Genomic DNA, 14546 nt, shown 5'->3' with positions numbered 1-14546 from the left:
GCAGAGGAGCCTGTGCTGTTTCAGAGTTTCAGTTCTGCACAGGGGAATGGATGGGCATGCCAGGGAGGTGCTGGTGTTCATGGAGGGTGAGGCTGGATGGGTCGAGGGTGGGAGCACGGTCTGTACCTCCTCTGAGACCCAGCCTTTCCAGAATCAGTGCCTGACCTGGTAGCTTATCTGTCTCTGGACGTGCTCTGTGGGTGAAATGACACGCACGACAGCGTGGGATCGAACGGCAGCACCTTCCGTCGTTCTTCTCCTTTTCAAGGATGTTTCTTTCTGGCGAGGAGAGGCAGAGGGAGGGTGGTCAGACAGACACCCAGCGCTGTCCATCTGTCCCCCAGGCCGCAGCGAGCCCACCCCGGTGCCACACCCGGCGCTGTCCCCGCTGCCGGCTCCGGGCAGGAGGGTGTGGAGGGGCGCTCCGAGCCTCGCCCCGCTCCCGGGCTGTGATGCGAGGCGCAGGCATGCTCAGTAGCCGGTGCCTACCCCTCCTCTCCCAACAACACAGCCTGCAACAGTAGGAGCCGGCTGGCAGCAGGCGCGGAGCCGAAAGCCATCTTTGCTGGAGAGGGAGCAGCGCAGCCCGCAGCCCCCGCTCGCCATGTGAGTACCGGGCAGCCGGGCACACGGCCGGCACCGCACCGGGGCTGGGCTGGCCGGGGCTGCACACATGGCAAGGATGGACACGGGTCGGGGCTGGACACGGACCGGGGGTGGACAAGGGCCGGGGATGGACAAGGATCGGGGGTGGACACATGGCAAAGGACAGACACGGGTCGGGGATGAACAAGGACCCGGGATGGACACACGGCAAGGATCGACAGGGGCCGGGGATGGACACACGGCAAGGATGGACACGGGTCGGGGATGGACACACGGCAAGGATGGACACGGGTCGGGGGTGGACACACGGCAAGGATGGACACGGGTCGGGGGTGGACAGGGGCCGGGCGGGGATGGACAAGGACCCGGGATGGACAAGGACCGGGAATGGACACGGCCGGGGCTGGACAAGGATCGGGGGTGGACACATGGCAAGGACGGACACGGGTCGGGGATGGACAAGGACTGGGGATGGACACACGGCAAGGATGGACACGGGTCGGGGATGGACAAGGACCGGGGATGGACACACGGCAAGGATGGACAGGGGCCGGGCGGGGATGAACAAGGACTGGGGATGGACACACGGCAAGGATGGACACGGACCGGGGATGGACAAGGACTGGGGATGGACACGGACCGGGGATGGACACGGCCGGGGCTGGGGCGGCTGCCAGGGCGGGGGCTCGGCAGGTGCCGCGCTCGGAGCTGCGGCAGCACCGCCCGTCGGACCCGCTGCTGCTGCTGCTGCTGCTGCACCTGAGCGCACGGATGGGCTCTCCCCGTGTTTATCCAGCAGCCCGGGGGTTACTGGCACGTTTCTGGTCGGATTCATGCTGAAAAGGGAAGGCTGGGCCAAGATCCTCAACAGGTTCGAGCCAGGGTGGTTCAATAGCATGAGTCACCGGCGCTGCTGCTCCCGGCACACGGGTCCTGTTTGCTTGCCGTGTCTAATGAAACGCTCTCTCGCAGACGGGAGCTGTCTGATCAGGCCAGCCTCACCTTCTCCAGTGCCTATGGCTTCCTGTCAGCAGTGCTTGGTAGTAATCTGTTCCTTCTTGTTCCCATCTCTCAAAATACCTGCTCCAAGTTTTTACATGGAGCATTAATGGAAGCGTTAGCGTTCTCTGGTAGGCAGCGATGAAACCCCCAAAGTCCCTTCTGAAATCAGAACTGTGCTGAGGTAGAGAGGAATTGATCAGACCCCTCTTCATTCACAAAAGGATTCAGGCAGCTGAGTGCATCATTTTACTATTGCCTCAATTCATGGCTCATTCCCAGTGACCTTAAGGGAGAGCCCAGGAAGATGTCTCAAACAAACAGTCACTTGTGCTGGTACTGGGTGATCCTGCAAGGAGCTTGGTTGATTCAGAGAACATGAGGAGTGCAGACTGCCTTGGGAATCTGTGATTAAATTGCTTTAAAAATATTTCCAATAACCAACTGTTCTTCAGGAGGCATTTTCAAAATAGAGTCTGCAATGGCATATTCTGAAATGTTAGCTTTTGTCTTTAATGCTGTCTCCTAGATAATATCTCAGACAAGAAGCTTTTGTCCAAAATATTTCTAAAGCAAGGAACTCCTTGGAATTCAAAAAACCACTTTCTAATAGAAGATTCCTTATGCAAACACTGAAGCCTGTCAGTTAAAGCCAGTTCATTGTAGGCTCCTGTTGCCTGGCTGGGTTTCTGTTGAGCCAGATGATGACATCAAACACTTTTATTTGTACGTGAGCTGTTCTTCAATGATTAATATATGAGTTTGCTGCTGCAGTTTTGTACAACCTGAGCTGTTCTGACACTAAGCAATAATCAGATGATGTTTAACATAACCTGTATGTGTTTCAGTCTCAGTGTATGTAGGTTTTCATGAGAGTATTTGTAAATTAAGTAGAAAGGGTGGTACTGATATAACTTGGTCATACTTCTTCTGTAGGTGCTTTACATCAGACTTCTGACAAAAATTAGAGGAAAATGGGAAGGCAGTTTTTGTCTAATTTAGCCAAATGGCCTTTCAGTTTGATAATTGAAAGAAAACCAAGGCAAATAAGCACCTTGTCATTGAGAGTGTCAGCTAGCTTCTGTTTCACTGCCAGATGTTGCAATGAAACCTTTCCTTTGAACATCTCCATGGGTGTCATGTCCCTGGAGCTGCTGCTGAGCCCCAGAGGTGAGGGTGGGCTGGCTCCTGCCTTGCAGCAGCAGCTGGAGCTGCCTGGCCATCAGAGGCAGCTGCTCTCCGAGGCCCCTCGTGCTGCTGTGCCAGCTGTGGCAGTGCTGGGCTCCTCCTGTGCCTGCCCAGCCCTGCGCTGACACCCAGGGTGCTCTGACTCCACTGCTGGGGTAAAGATCTGCCCTGGGCCAGGTGCCAGCCCCACCCAGCCCCTGTGCTGTCCCCTGCAGCAGCTTGCAGGGTTTGCTCAGGAAGGTACAGGGCTGTGCTGAGCTATTCCCAGAACGCTTTCCCAGTTTCCAGCTCAGGAAAAAGTCTCCAGCTTGGGGAGTGTCTGAACCTCGGGGGAGTTCTTTGTATTTCATGTTTCTTTGTATTTCATTCTCCTGGTGGGTTTTGTTCCCTCAGTAAGGTGTCAGGTGCTCAGTTTGTGGTGTCCTGGCTGAGGAGCTCTGCAGTGTGTGGCAGCAGCTCCCTGTTGGTTTGGAGCTGACACGGAGCAGGCTCTGCCTGATCTCGCCCTTGTTTTGGAAACCAGAGAACAGTGTTCCTTATTCACCGTGTTTTCTGGGACCCGTGGCTGTGTGTCACCCCAGCAGAGCTGCATGGTCCACATCAGGTGGGAATCTGTGCCTGTGGCCTCTCACAGTGAGCACAACCCAGGGCAGGTGGGATCCATCCAGGTAACAGAACTTTCACCTTTACGCAGGCAGAGGAGGGGAAGCTGTAAAATCAATGAAATGAAAGGAGAAGGACATAAAAGGTGTTTAAAGCAAGAACAGGGAAAGGTCAGACCTGCCAGCAGAGCTGGGAAAGTTGTTCCAGGTGTGAGGAAGAGCACACAAACTCATTTGGAGGAGATGTGAGGAGCAGTGAAGGACAAAATGGTGCTCAGAGCTGAGGTGCTCCTGGGCTTTGTTCCTGGCTGGAAAACAGGACAGGAGCAGCAGGTGAAGTGGTGGTTTTGTCTCCTTTGCAATGGCCACAGCTTGTGAAAAACGCCAATCACTTGTTTTTAACATTTTAAAAGTGTAATAGTAATAAAATTGTTATAAAAATAGTAATACAATTAGAGTAATAGTAATTTGGACAATTTGAATTAGGACAATATGAGACAATAGAAACAAAGAGTTACGGATGTCTGGGTACCTTTTCTGGGCAGCACAAGCCTGAAAAAGGACCCAGGTTAACAGAGGATTAACCCTTAAAAACAATAACCTGTTGCATATTCATACACCTCATCCATGATGCATAAATTCCATTCAAACACAGGATTCTGTCTGGGCAGTGTCAGCTTCTTCCTCTGAATCCTAAAAGTGCCTTTGAGGTGGGAAGAAGTTCATTTCTTCTGATAATGGGGCAATAAATTCTCTTTCTCTGAAAGATTCAGGTGTCCTGGGGCTGCTGTCTCACTGCCACTCCTTTCTTTAAAGAAAGTATCCTACATAGCATAGTTTCTATTTTAACTTTTTTTATAACCTAAAACTATATTTAACGCACTACTTAAGAGAATTAATACAGCATTACTTTCTAACACAACACATATAATATTCATTTTAATATTTGCATCAAGCCAATCATAAAATACATGCATTTTTCACGCAGCTCAATGGGCAATCCCATACCATAGCAGCTGGAGGCATGGGGCCATCAGGCAGCTCAGTGGCCAGGCTGCCTCTGGCTGCATTAGTGCAGCACCATGGCAGGGACACCTTCTGTGAGACAGCAAAAGCACCTGGGGCAAAGTCCTACCTCATTCCCCAGGCAGCAGTTCGAGCTTCTTAAAAAAATTATTCTTGTGCTTGTTTTAGAGCAGCAAGGAGGGGATGGTGGGGTTAAAATGGCTCCAGCAGCAGAGCGAGTCTGTTCTGGTTGAGTGTCTGTTCAGTTTCTCTGAGGACAATGTCGTGACTATTGTCTCCTGTTGTTTGCAGAGCAGTGCTTAGCCCTGCTTTTGTGGCCATAATTTTATAAAACTTGTCAAAATCTCCCTGCCCTTTTCTTGTACTAATCAGCAGAGACAAACAATTCAGTATAATCCTCTTCACAGTCCTGATCCACTGCTTGCAGGGAGTTCAGTGCCTTACAGGAGTGCATTCAGCCAGGGCATGTCCTGGGCAGGTCCAGCAAGCAGGAGATGGAGGGAGACACGTTCAGAGGGATGCAGCTGTGTCTGTGCTCCCTCAGAAATGTCTTCCACAAGGGCTCTGTAGAGCCAGGGTGCAGGAAGATGGGAGCCCCCTGGAGCTCTCAGGGTTTCATACCTGGTGGCCCGTGCTCATTCCCAGCCAGCCCAGGTCAGGGGTGACATTTGCTGCCATTCTGCCCCTCCTGCAGCCAGCCAGAGATGATGGCTTGGGCTGGCTTACACAGCCATGGCTGTGGAGCTGCTCTTCTCATCTAGGGCCTGTAATGGAGCTTGTAGTGAAAATAACCAGGCTGAGCTCAGAGCAGCAGGGCTGTGGACATTGGAAAGGATGCTGAGGAGTGGGAAGAGCCCAACTTTCAGCACAGCTCTGTCCTGACCCCTGTGCTGGTTCTGAGGCTCACAGCTCTTTGTAAGAGCCTTTAAGGAGAAGGAGCTGCTGCCTGGAGACATCACCAGGGGGATTCAGGTGCTTTATTCACTGTTGGCTTCCCCTGACTTGCTCCCTTGTGGCATCATGCAGACACAGATCAGCTCCATGTACTGCAATAGAAATAAATGCTTCCAGCTCACATGAGGTGCTGTTCCTCATACACTCACCTTGCTCTTGGAAGTAAGGGTGGCCCAAGTAGGTCATAAATCTTTTGGATATTTGGGTGATGAGTGCTTGCAAGTGTGGAGATCAAACCGTGTGGTGTCTTGAGGGCCTCAGCCAAGGAAGTAATCTCAGAAAGGAGCTAATGGGAAGGATATGTGACAAGTGCAGGCAAAGATTGTGTCCTAATAAACATTCTTCCAAACTGGCTAATGTGAAATAGATGAAACCCAAATGCATGAAACCCAAATACATGTAGTTTGGAGATCCCTTTCCTTGTGACTTAGCTCTCCCTTGTTCTGCTGTGCATCACCACAGCTTGTTCCCCTTGACTCCCAGCATTTTTCACAGATAGCTCCAGCTGTGGAGTGACTCACAGGACACTGAGAGTGGCTGCAGCAGCAGATGAATTGGTCTGGCAAAGGAACATTTCTCCTTCTTCGGGAACTATTTCTGTAATTAATGTCTTCCTGATCAGGCTGTAGAGCCCCAGGCAGAGCCACATTTGTGTGCAGGGGTGTGGAGAATGTTCCTGGGTGGGGGATGAACAGGCAGGGCTGAGGGCAGGAATGGGTTCCATGTTCTCCCTCTCCTTGACTGCCACTGGGCTTTCTACCAAGTGGGAAGAAGGGTGGAAGGCAGGAAAAAAGAGCTGTTGGGGTCTCTGGCTGCTCACAGTGACCCCAAGAAGAGTTCCAAAGTCTCTTTTCCCAGCCCAGCGCTCAAAGGAGTCAGGGCTCTTCATTTCTCGGTCTCAAGGTTGTTCATTGTTTCTTATCTATAAAATTCTTTCTCCTGCCCTGCCGAGGTCCATCCAGCAGGACAGTTCCAGGCACTCTGCCTGCCCCTGGGGTGGGGTTATGTCTTTATACTAAAAACTACAATGTGTACAATGTTTACAGTTACTTCCCAATACCCATCACCTGTGTTAGACAGTGAGCTTCTACTCTAAACCAATCCCAAAGTGCCAACATCACAGCAGAAGATGGAGGCCAAGAAGAAGAAGGAGAAAGGCTGGACACACCCAGTTCCCTCCATCTTGCCCCCTGAACCCCCATACCAAAAACCCCAAAATCTACTTTTCCACCCCGTGATAACTTCACTATTATTCTACCTAAACTGTTGTGGCTTGCTGATCTTCATATGAGGTTGGTAATTTGCTCCATGGGTCACAATCAAACCCAGAGGTGTTTTGGGCTCCATGCCAGGGTCTCTGAGCCCCCTGGCAGGGTCTGGGCTGCTCAGGACAGCCAGAGGGATGTGCTGGGTCCTGGCAAAGAGGGAGCAACCAGTCCAACAAAGCATCAGCTCTGTGCATTCGAGTCGTTAACCACCAGACAGAGAAATCAGAAATACTGAACCCCACTGTGCTCCTCTGCCAGTCCGTGGGTGCAGAGCCCCTGGAGCTGCTCCCTGCCAGCCCAACCTGCCCAGCTCCAGCAGCACAGACAGGCACCAGTGAGCTCAGGCTGACCAAACTGTTTGTTTGAAGCAGCTCCAGCTCAGAGGGACAATATTGCCTCTCCTACTCTCCTACGTCACTGAGCACTCTCTGCTGTCATTATTCATGGCCATTACCTGCAATTAACCGGCCTGGGTTTCTGGAATGATGCAATTCCTTTTCCCTGCCTGTGGCTGAGCACTCGAAACCCTTTTGCATTATTCACTGCAGAAGCATCAAGTGATTGCAAGGTGGGGTTTTTTAACTGCTCAGCTATGACAACCTCATGTTTTTTCAGTGTAAATTAGTGAGTAACTCATTGAAATAGAGCTGTCTGTACCTTTGCAAGTGTTTTGTTGGTTGCAGTTATATTGCTGCCTCTGTGCTTGGTTATATATTTAGAATGGAGGTTTCTGACCAAATAATCTGAATTACATGATCCAGTTCCTTGATCTTTTTGGATGAAAAATTTAATAAGTAAAATAAAAGTATTTCTATTTCAGAATAAATGAGAGAAAAATTTAATTTATCTGTGTTTTAAATTACACCTGGACTCAGTATCACAGCATCAAAAGAGAACTCTTCTGGAAAGCAGAGATTCTCCTATGACAACCTTTTAGAAGATAAACCCCATAACGTTTCAGGGGTTGTGTTTTGTTTAGTTTGGGGTTTTTTGGGGTTTTTTTTGAAGTACATTCTCATCTTTCTCATCTCTCTCACTGCATTGCAGTGCACTTCCAGTGTGAACCAGTAGATGGATGGTCATGGTTTCCAAAATGTGGGCGCTGCACGTTTGGAAGCACCAGAGAGCTGAAAGTTTGTGTTTGTGAGGGGTCTGTGCTGTGACCCTCAGTGGAAATTCATTGTTTTGGAGCCTGTGGAAAGCACAGGGAACTGCAGCAGCCCTTGCAAGCAGCTGGAGACAGAGGCAGAGCTGCTGCGTGGTGGGAACAGCCCAGAGGCTCTGGTGGGTCCTGTCCCATCCAGTGGTCCCTAAAAAGAATGAGGCTCCATGGGCTGGAGCCTGAGCAGGCAGAAATGTGTCCCCAGAGTTTCCAGAACTCCCTATGTGATCTGGAAAAGAGCTGAAAAGAGGAAACACACAGTGATGAGTGTTGAATTGAGCTCTTCTTACTGCTTGGTACTGGAGAGGTGCTGGTTTTCTTTTAAGATGTGATCTTACACAAGATCCAGGTGGGAATTTGTATATTGAAATTTTACATTTTTAATTAGTAATTGAAATTTGAAAAGCAAACAGTATTAAAAATGCAGTCATTGTAGCAAGAGTGTTTTTTTCTTATTTCCTATTCTGGAAAATGTGTCATTACAGAATTATCAAAACACTTTTTTGCATTCAAGGAAATGAAGTTGGAAAATTTGGTTTGAAGTAACTTCTTGAAGGACTTCTTGCAGTGCTTGTGTTGAGGAGAGATGTTTGGAAAATTGTTTTGGGAGATAATGAAAGGTTTGACTGGATGGTGTCCTGAGCAAGTCCATGTGATGGGCTCTGCTTTGAGCAGATGGTTGCACTAGATAATCTCCAGAGGCTGCTTCCAGCCTCGGTGCTTCTCTGGCTCTCTTTGAAAAGGTCACTCATAATTGAGTATGTTGGAGTTAATTAAACTAACATTTGGCCGTTTCCCAAACATTCAAGATCCTGACGTTTCATCCATGATAACTTTGATTTTCAACCCACTGGCAGTGGATGCCACAGAAATCCCTGTGATAGAATGGGCAAACATATGGTATTCAGGAAGGGAGGGAATGGAGCAGCTTGGAAAAATGCAGATCATTGGAATGCATTATTAAATTTGTCTTGGATGCAAAAGTTTGTGTTCTTCCCACAGAGAACAAAACCCAGGTTCTCTGCAGGTGAGCTTCACCTTCAGCACAGGCTGCCCCAGCCTGGTGCCAGCTCCCAGCTCCCTGCAAGGGTCACAGGGCCCTGGGGGTCTGGGGGCAGCCTTGGAGCTGCTCCTGGAAGTGCTGCCCCAGCAGAGCACAGTGGTCACTTCAATAAAACCAAATGTGTTGGTCCCAAGTGGGGTGTGCAGGCCACAGCAGAGGAGAAGGAAAATCCCTGCCCCTGCAGCATGGAGAGGGGTCAGCCACAGCAGGCAGGGAGTGCCCCTGGCCTGGGCACCAGGGGATGCCTTGCAGGGGCTGCCTAGAGCAGAGTTCAAATAATAAAGTGGGGATTTATTGAAGGCCTTCAACAGCCACCCCCCATTCACTTTTGTTTGTCCTTTTTGGGTTCTGAGGCTGTGGGGTGTCCTTGGGTTCCAGGCCTGGAGAGGAATTGTTTTGTCTGAATAAAAGGGAGAACAGCAGCTGACAGGTTATGGAGTTTATAGTGAGTTTAGAGTTATGCACTGATGCAGTACAGGATGTGAAAAATATAAAAGATAAAATCCTGAGGAATCTCTCTCTCTGACCAGGCTGTCCCATCCACATTCAACAGCCAGAGGCTACAGAGGCTTCTCCCAGAGGCTACACCCAAGCTGGACAATGGGCACCAGTGTTTCAGACAATTATAAATTTGGTCCATTCACATATCAGGGGTTAATTCTCCAATTACAGCTTCAGCTAATGAAGTCATTTACCCCCAGTTTGCTCCCCCCATTCACTTTTGTTTGTCCTTTTTGCAGCCTGAGGCTGTGGGGTGTCCTTGGGTTCCAGGCCTGGAGAGGAATTGTTTTGTCTGAATAAAAGGGAGAACAGCAGCTGACAGGTTATGGAGTTTATAGTGAGTTTAGAGTTATGCACTGATGCAGTACAGGATGTGAAAAATATAAAAGATAAAATCCTGAGGAATCTCTCTCTCTGACCAGGCTGTCCCATCCACATTCAACAGCCAGAGGCTACAGAGGCTTCTCCCAGAGGCTACACCCAAGCTGGACAATGGGCACCAGTTTTTCAGACAATTATAAGTTTGGTCCATTCACATATCAGGGGTTAATTCTCCAATTAAAGCTTAATCTAATGAAGTCATTGACCCCCAGTTTGCTCCCCCCATTCACCTTTGTTTGTACTTTTTGGGTCCTGAGGCTGTGGGGTGTCCATGGATCTCAGGCCCAGAGGGATTGTTTTGTGTGACCAAACTGTGAGGACAGGAACTCACACTCTGTGTGGAGTTTGGAGTGATGCACTGATGCACTACAGGATCTGAAACATATAAAAGCTGACATCCTAAGGCACCACCAAAAGTTGGATGGATCCCTAGCCCAGCACCTTCCCTGCCTCTCAGATCTCCCTCCTCACTGTAGATTTTGTGTACCTCTGGAGGAGGTGAGCAGTGAGTTTCCCATGCCAACTGCATTTCTTGCTGGAATCAATCTCTGAACCCTCCCAGGCAGTGATCCACCCAAAGTGCTCAGCTCACAGCATGGAGCCTGTGGGAGGGCAGCTGTGCATCCATCAGGGAAAGGTCCTGGGACCTGGCCTGGGCTTCTCAGCACCCCCTGCACACACAGAAACCTCTGGGAGCTGGGGGTGCTGTGATGCACTCAGTGCTTTTCACACACTGAAGTCTGGGGTCGTGTGATGTGTCAGCGTTTTAGAAATGTAAGGATCCTGATAAAGCTTTCCTAGAAATTATGAAAATTATTAATTATCCCTAAACCCACTTGTTATCTACTACAGGAGGTCAATGGTTAGAAATTGCATTTGTTCATTTGGATTCACATCCAAGAATAGCTCCTCTCTATCTGCTGGTGACTGCCCTGTGCAGGGCCTGAATTCCAGTGTGCTGCAGCAAGGCAGAGGGCACAGACCTGCTCTGCTGGCCCCACCAGCTGGTGCCACAGACTGCTGCAGGGGTCAGTGTTCTGTGCATTATTTTGGAGTTTAAGGGGCATTCTGTGCCTGTACATTCCTTACTGCTGTCAGTGATCTGAGCAACACTGAAAAAAGAGACAAAACTCTCTCATCCCCTCTCCCCCTCACTCTTTTTAGGCTGACTTGTGGGAACTGAATCGAACTTGTTTCTGAATTGAACTTGTTTCTGAACTCAACCTGTTTCTGAACTGAACCTGTTTCTGAACTGCAGCTGGGTTTGCTGATAGCTCTGACAGATTCCCCTCACACATCTGCAGCAGAATCACTTCCAGGTGTGCCCAGAGACAGCACCTGGTGCCAGCAGCTGCCACCCTGTGACAGCTGAGGTGGGGAAAGGGGAAGGGAAGCAGAGGAACAAAGAGCTTGAATCAATAGCAGCAAAAACATCCCAAGGGCGCTGAGTGACAGAGCAGCCCTTCCAGGAGGCTCTGGCTGCTGGGCTGATTCCTGCACCTCAGAAGGTGATGGGGTTTGGGGTTTGGGGTTTGGGGTTTGGGGTTTGGTGGTGACCTCTGTCCCACTGGCTCACCCAGGGTGTGAAGGCAGAATTTGCTGAGCTGGTGTCAGAGCTGTGCTGGGAGCGTTTCTGCTGATTGGCACCTGGGACAGCTCCCTTGGGGTGGGCAGTGCCAGCATGAATCAGCAGATATCCACCCTCCTGGAGGCCACTGCCAGCCTGGATATCCCAAGTGTTCAGCAGAGATCCCAGCAGGCTATAAAAGTCTGCTTGTGAAATGTTTGACTTCTTCTTTCCAGCAGGGAGCTGTACAGTCATTCCCTGACAGCTGAGCTGGTCTCCCACACACATGTGAAGATCACACAATGACATTTTTCAGCAACTTTGTTTACTAGATGATACAAATACAAAAATATTTCAAGTCACTTAACACCTTGATGCTTTTTTCTTTGCATTGAACATTTTAGGGAGATGGGGGAGGGAATGGGAAGGCAGAATGTGCCCCACACCTCTTGGCATGCTGGCAGGAATGACATTTCCACATCAGCCTCATTGCTGCATGCACATGAGGTGATGTGCTCTCTTGTGTTTCATCTCTGTGCCTGATCTGTGGCTTCAGCAGCAGCAATGTTCCAGCACAGACCTTTCCATCAGCATCTTCATTGCCCTTGCAGTGACAATCACCCTTATGCACTTGACTCTGGGGGAGAATGAGCAGATTTGAGTAAGTTCTGTGCAGACTGAGATGTCTTAGCAGTAGGATGATCTCCTAACAGAAATCACAGCTGACAGGTCCTTTTCCTGTTCAACCCCACCTGGCCAAGCCAGTCAGGCACTCTGCATTTGGTGCTTTCCTTGGTGCTGACTCCCAGAGAGCTGCTTGCTCAAGAGCTCCTTCACCAGCACAGCTTTGGGGACAAATCCTGCTCAGTCCTGATGTGCCTGTGGCAGCCCAGCCCTTCCTGCTCCAGGAGCAGCCTGGATGCTGAAACCTGTCCTGCAGAAAGGACTTGGAGTAAAACACAACAATTGGAGTCAAACACCAAATATTGGGGCAGAAGGAAGAACAACTCTGAGTGTTGGTGTGTGTGAACCAAGAGAGGGCCTGCACCTTGGAGAGGGAGAGAGGGACCCCACAGAGCAAAACTCCTCTGAAAAACCTTGGAAAAGGAGACAAGGAACCCACAGAGCAAAATTCCTCTGAAAAACCTTGGAGAGGAAAACAAGGAACCCACAAAGCAAAATTCCTCTGGAAAACCTTGGAAAAGGAGACAAGGAACCCACAGAGCAGAGCTCCTCTCTGGAACCCTGGAGAGAGAAAAAAGGAACCCACAGAGCAGAGTTCTTCTGTAAAACCGTGGAGAGGGAAACAGGGACCCCAGAGAGCAAAATTTGTCTCTAGAACCTTGGAAAAGGAAACAAGGAACCCACAGAGCAAAATTCCTCTGAAAAACCTTGGGAAAGGAAACAGGGACCCCAGAGAGCAGAGCTCCTCCTGGAATCCCCCGTTCCTGTGTGCTGGCAAGGACCAAGGGGCACCAGGGTTTCTCAGTAACTCTCTGTGGTCCTGGAGGAACCTGCAGGTCCTGCTCCAGGGGGGGAACCAGCACTCACACATCTGGTGGCACTGAGGGGCTGCAAGGCCTGAAGGCCCTGAGGAGATGAGTGCTAAGCAGCAAAGGGAAAAGGGGTGCAGAAGGTCAGATCTGGGTGGGGAGGCAAACCCAGAAGCCTCAGAACGTGGCTGCTGACTGGATCAGGCTCAGCTCAGAGCCAAATCCTCCTGTACCAGGGGCTTTCCCTCTGAGGCACTGCGGGAGCACTGCACAGTGTGAAGGGAAACATGAAAAAAGTAGCCAAAAGTAGTTTAGAAGGTAACTCCCAATGAACTGAGCAGTACTTTTGCTGAGTGAACATGAAAAATCCCTAAATATTGCAAAATATTAGACATTTAACAAAACCTCAATGTGACTGACCAAGTGTTTGTTTAATTTAAAACTTCACTTTTTTTTTTTTTTTTTTTTTGGTTTGGTGGGGTTTTTTGTTGTGTTTTTTTTTTCCCTTGATTTTTTGGGGGTTTTTTTTGGGTTTTTTTTTGTCCTTTGGTGCTGGTGCCTGTCTCTGGGTCTGTTCTGGTACTTTTTGTGTGTTTACAGCAAAGGCAGCTCTTTCCTCAAAGTGGAGCAGAGTGTTTGTGCTTCACTGTTTGGGCACATGTAACCATTTGTAAAACCCCTCCAGTGGAAGGGATTTTCTGCAGTGGCTGAGGTTGATTTCTGTTGTCTTTGTTTTGCTTTGAAACTGATGGTGCAGTTTGCTGAAGGGATTTTGCAGGTAAATGAGGAAGGAGTAGCAACAGAAACACATCCAACAGCCTGTCAGTGGTGACAGCAGACAGGATTGCAGTAATTCCTTTGTGTTGTCAGATGAACAAAGGGAATCCCTCTGCTCTGAGCTACAATTTCCTTCAATTTGGTCAAAGTAGAATAATCTGCGTTTATTCTTCTTGGCTGTCTCTTGGAGAGAACAAACTAGGCAAACTCTGCTCATTCTTTCATAACAGAACAGACTGGGTGTGGGCTGGGGTCAGAAGAAAATTAATTTAGAATATGTGAGGGATTGAGGTGAGGGCCTCGACTCTTTCTTACAGAACTTTTGAATTTCTCTAAAGCCTTTGCATTTTCTGTTCTGACAAGCTCCTACCTGGTGGATCCTTTTTTTGGGAGCAGCACAGAAAACTGAGAATTGTCATGATGGACAAAGTGAGGAGGGCACAAGGACAGCCTGGCTGGGATCACTCTGCCTCTCTGTTGTGCAGAGAATGAAATTACTGCTGTCTCTGCCTCTGGTCTGCAAAGCACAACAAAGGAAAGAAGAAGAAAAAAGAAAAGGACTTTGTTTGGTTATCTTCAATTATTAAACCATTGCCCAAGTAGTGGGGGCTTGTTTGGAACTGGGAACTCCTTATACCCAAAGCAGGGTTCTTCTTGAGAGGCCTTTACTTTTCCTTAAAGCCTTTACTTTACTTGTGGTGTATTTTGTATTTCTAAATACCTATGTGATTTTTTTTTACATAGATTTTACACAGAATTTGCTCTTAGGTGTGTCCAGATAAACGCTCAGGGTGCATAGCTCAGACATCACAAAGACAAGTTGACCTTGCAAGGATTAAGGGAAGATATTAACACTCCCCAAGAAGTGTGAGATTTAAGGTGAGAAGATATTCAGCACAGGAACAAACACCTCTGCCTGGGAGCATGCAGATGTTTTTTTTCAAATTGCTGCTATTTAT

General features: G+C 49.1%; 1 protein-coding gene across 1 annotated transcript in view; it reads left to right on the top strand.

The window, feature by feature from the left end:
* Positions 1-475: 475 nt before the first annotated feature.
* The window catches only part of LOC118689948 (vesicle-associated membrane protein 2-like), a 62709-nt gene continuing 48638 nt past the window's right edge, over positions 476-14546 (top strand). The window contains exon 1 of the mRNA XM_036388439.2: positions 476-606. Within this exon, the coding sequence (XP_036244332.1) occupies positions 605-606 (2 nt within the window). The 5' untranslated portion in view covers positions 476-604. The remainder of the gene's footprint in view (positions 607-14546) is intronic.

This window comes from Molothrus ater, chromosome 10 (genome assembly GCF_012460135.2).
Source record: "Molothrus ater isolate BHLD 08-10-18 breed brown headed cowbird chromosome 10, BPBGC_Mater_1.1, whole genome shotgun sequence".
Classification (NCBI taxonomy): Eukaryota; Metazoa; Chordata; class Aves; order Passeriformes; family Icteridae; genus Molothrus; species Molothrus ater.
Note: the sequence above shows the minus strand (reverse complement) of the source record. Positions and strands in the feature narration are given on the sequence as shown.